Source organism: Egretta garzetta, unplaced genomic scaffold (genome assembly GCF_000687185.1).
Source record: "Egretta garzetta isolate BGI_Z169 unplaced genomic scaffold, ASM68718v1 scaffold595, whole genome shotgun sequence".
Classification (NCBI taxonomy): Eukaryota; Metazoa; Chordata; class Aves; order Pelecaniformes; family Ardeidae; genus Egretta; species Egretta garzetta.
In genome coordinates, this window is record NW_009259682.1 from 783,516 (window position 1) to 788,229 (window position 4,714).

General features: G+C 38.4%; 1 protein-coding gene across 1 annotated transcript in view; it reads right to left on the minus strand.

The window, feature by feature from the left end:
- The window catches only part of ABCB7 (ATP binding cassette subfamily B member 7), a gene marked incomplete at its 5' end in the record, with an annotated part of 42,225 nt that extends 37,562 nt beyond the window's left edge, over positions 1-4,663 (minus strand). The window contains one exon of the mRNA XM_009638570.2: positions 4,583-4,663. Within this exon, the coding sequence (XP_009636865.2) occupies positions 4,583-4,663 (81 nt within the window). The remainder of the gene's footprint in view (positions 1-4,582) is intronic.
- Between the last annotated feature and the right edge of the window lie 51 nt (positions 4,664-4,714).

Sequence of the window (4,714 nt, forward strand, 5' to 3'; positions counted from 1 at the left end):
GCATACTTGAACCTTATTGCAACAGACCAACATAACAGGTTACTGCTTTAAAGGAGCAGGAACGAGTCCTCATTATTTCTGAACTTAAGAAATTATACAGGGAACTAATTCCAGCATTTCCTAACTTTTGAATGTCTGACTCTGCACCATTATGTTCTTTTAATGTATTTTTGGATATGATTCTATATACTCTAAAGGATGAAACAGATGTCTAGTACTGATTGCACATACAACTCATATTGCTAAAGTGTCATGACTGTTGGTGGTAGTTTAAATACTAGAAATGCAAACAATCAACAGGGATTAAACACATTTGCGCAAGGTCAAATCCACAATTCGAAGCTTGTCTCTGGAGTATGTTACATACTGTTCCAGATGTACTGCACTAATCTAATGGGGATTTTTTTAAAAAAAAAACCACTAATTGTAATAGAAAAGATAACTGAAGGTAGGATTCAAGTATCTGTGCAGTATTCAAGTCCTACTGTTAATTTTGCTGAGTTTGCAAAGCAAGAAAAGAAAAGATGAATAGGAAAGAGCAGAGGAAGATGAGAGAAAAGATGAAAATATTCTGGTATAAATATATACTAAACTGTGACCGATACGAACAATATAAACTTAACTGGAGTTACATTTAACAATGGCCAACACAGAATTGCTCCGTACACGTACCCAGAGCAAATGAAACCAAGAAGGTTAACAAAAAGATACCTTAAGGAGTTTCCCCCGTAACCTCTTACAAATACACCCTCATATTTGGCTTGTTTTGGTAAAACTCGTCTCAATGGCAGAACGGAAAACCTGCAGAGCGTCACAGCAGGCACCCCAATGTACAGCTCAGGAACCCCTACTACAGGGAGTGTTGCTTACCCCATGCCCCCCTGTTCTCCCCAAATGACTTTCAGATCAAGCTCCCTTATTTCTATCAGTTCTACTTCACTATATATCCTTCCTTGCAATAGTTTTCAGTATCATTAGACATCCATTTTTATAGACAGACATAAGGGATTGCTGATCTGCTCAGCAGCAATACTTCCTCTATAAAGGGAATTTGAAAATTCAAGGAATTTGGAATACTCCGTTACAAAACATGTACCTGTCAGTAAAGACTGCTGATTAACGGAGAGTGTTGATTAATAGTTCCCATGCATCAGGCCGTTCAACTACACCTTCAAAGTCTAGAGAAGAGAATTTAGCAATGCACACGGACATGTGAAATGATGTCTGGACAACAAACATCAGTATAATTCTACAGAACAGACCAGGCTTCAGGAAAAAAAAAGAAAAGGCAAAATACAAATACATTTAATGAAAATACCTGAAACTTCTCTTACAACCACTTCCAGAACAAGGGATATTATTAAATTATTCAGAAGAGCACGCTCTTTATCACATGCCATGTGGCAGCTGGAAGGGCAAGATAATGCAAGGAAAAAAGAAAAAAAGTCTCTTCTATTTTTTACCGTTACACTTAAGAGTAATTTACAAAGCCCTGCTTTCTACAACTGCCAAAGTCTTCTCTCAAAGAAACCCCTCAGTGTATTTCTCGACTTACACAGATTCCTAGTAAAATAATTATCTTTAGTTAAAGGCTGTTGGACCTGACTGAAAGTCAAATGCTATTTGCCTTCCATTTAAGTTTTAGATCAAATACAATTTGCCATTGCTTTTATTTTGGATGTGGGCAAACTGTTCTACAACCCCCCCTTAAGCAGCTTAGCTTCCTAGAAAGAAAGAAAAAAGGAAAAAAAAAAAAAAATCTTTGGTTAGTTTTCAAAGTTTACCGAGCAGGCCACACCCAACATGTCCATTCTCTCTATTACCACCCAGCAGAGATCCTAAATTTAAAACATGAGTTTTCACACGACGAACCCCTGCCTACTCCAGCCGCAGGAGGGTGAACTGAAGGAGCTACATTTACAGACACCCAAGCTGCTCTCAAGATCAAGAAACAGAGTCTGAACACAGTTCCACAATATTTATGACACCTGTTGTTCTCCTCCATAAATTTAGCTATTTTCCTCTCCACAATACAAGAGTTACATGTCTTATTACTCAGACAAGCAAGACACTAATCAAAATTACTGAAAAATGTCTGAGGGAAGAAAGACATGGATCTGTAATGCAGCAGCACCCAAACAACTCTGCTATATTTGAACCTCATTGTCCTAAGTACCATAGAAAAGACATATTGTATTACAATACAATTCAGCTTACAATTAATTTTAAGCTTTAAAAAAAGCTTACAATCGACATGAAACAATGAAGACGGGGGATCAAGTACGGCACGGATGCAAAGCAGAGTAGAAGGATGATGGGCAAGTGTTTGAAATCATCTTTTTCAAAAAGAAGGGTTAGTAAATTTGCTTTTATGATCGTATTTCATCAGAATTTTTTCCTCCCTTTAACCACATTTTTTAATCCTGAGTTAAGCTATGGCTGTACTGTTTACCTGTCTGAGCTGTGAAAGGCACAACTCTTGGCCGACACAGCTACGCCGTCAACAAACCTCTGCTGTTTGTGTAGTTACAGCAGTAAAAGCAGAACTGTGGCTGCACAGTTGATTTTACTCACAAAAGTGATTTTACTACAGCAGTGAGAAGCACGGCGTTGCTGGTATAACCATGTCACATCAGGGGCCCGGGAAGGCCCTTACGATTCAGGAACACTTTGGAAGAAGACAGGCCATTAAAGCCAGCGTGGTTGGGTGCTGCCAGTCTCCCATCCTGTGTGAAACAAAAAGGCTGGATCACGGGCATTTATTTCACATTTACTGCCCTTGGTTATATTCAACAAGCTCGTGCAAAATCTAACCCACATTTGATACCTAGAATACAGCAATAAAGGTAATGCAAGAGCTTTCCCACGCACTGAAGCATATATACTAAGATGTCTCATCACACAGTAGCCTGGAGGCTTTCACAAGAACACATGCTATAAAACACTACTTTCATTAAACCTTACTCCCAGATGACTGCGAAGCTTAGGACCACGGCAAACAAGTTTAAGTTGTTTTCAGTGCAAACCCCGATGCGTTTCTTCAACTTTTTAACATACAGAAAAGCTTGCAGAATAAGCCCATTAAAAATATTTACAGTCCTCATTACTGTATAAACACAGCAAAACAATTAAATAACTGAAACTAGAATAGAATGTGCATACTTGCTCCCAGAAGGTTTTCTGAATGCTGAATTACCTAATTTATAAAAATCAATGGCTAATCACTCTGAAATACAACTTGCTGAAGCGCCTAACCAACGTTTGACAGTCACTTCTGTTGGTGCAGGCACAGTATTTCTTGAACTGAAAAATGAGAAGAAAAAAACAAAACCCAAAAGGAAACTGAAACTGCAGGACAGTGCATTTTCCTCTGTCAGCAGATTCAATTAAATGTTAAAAGAAAATCATGTCACCTAGTCCCAAAATTTTGAAGGACATTATAACCAAAAACTCCAGAACACTAAGTTTGAGCCTCCTGACTAGGTAACAGTCTAATAAATTTGCACAACACACTTATATAAAATGTGTTGCCTATTTGTCATAATGTGGCACAAAGCTTTTATTTAAAAAAATGTAAGGTCTTTCTTCTGCATTTAATGAACTTTAATTTTCATCCAAATAGAGCTTGATGCGGAAGTGAAGTAAAAATTAATCACCAGACTGTAAAAAAAAGTAATGCATAACTGACCACTTTCTAACACAGAAATGCCTAGAAACTAAAAGGCCAAAGAGATTAATACATATACGTACTACAAACATAACCTTAGCTTTCTAGTTCAGAAACTCCAGTGCAAATCAGCATTTAGCAACATGTGGCAATTAAAAACTTATCAGCAAGAATTTCTCACATGAAAATAAACACATTCTAAAGGAAAACGGGATTTAGAATTGATACTTTTATACATCACCACGATAACACTGTTGTTTATTTACTAACACCTGAAATAAGTTTCCAGGAACACTGGACAATTCTGAGTACCCTGATATATTTTAACGTATCCAAATATATTTGGTCTGCATCAACACTCAGCTTCTTGTCTCGCCCAAGTTTCAAAACTAAAACCTCAAAAAATTTACTACTTCAGTAAGTACTTATCTCATCTGCTAAGTAATTGAACTTGACTGTAGTCCACGAGAGAGTTCTGCCTGTCAGGGCAACTAATCAAGGCAGGTGATAATGAAAAGCTCGCCACAAACAGCAGTATTCTGGGGGCAGGGGAAGGTTATTATCAAACAGAAATATTAGCTATCCGAGAGTTTACAGCAAGTTCATACACCCAATCTTTGAGATACCCCTCCTCCGCTCACTTTGAAAAATGCATATGAATTATTGAAAGCTGGACTCGTTCAATTTGAGATGTGTACTCAATTCTTTACTTGTAACAAAACAATCGTTCACTGGAACGTGTCGCAGCCTTCCTCTGCTGACAGAAAGTATTCTAATTCCGATTTCCTTTCCCAACATAACGGCAAAATTAGCTGTCAGCCTAAGTTATTCTCTATACAAACGTTGAGCATCCTTTCAAAGGCACTGCCGTTTTAATGCTTGTCCACGAAAAGATGATCAAATGCTGGAACGCACCGTAAACAGAGCGGTCCCCTCGACAGCACAACGGAGGCAGAGGTTCAGCCCGAAGTTGCCTAGGCCCAAACTTGCCCCAGACTTTGATCAGTCACGACCAAAGCACTCCCCGCGCACGCCGCGAAGCGAGCA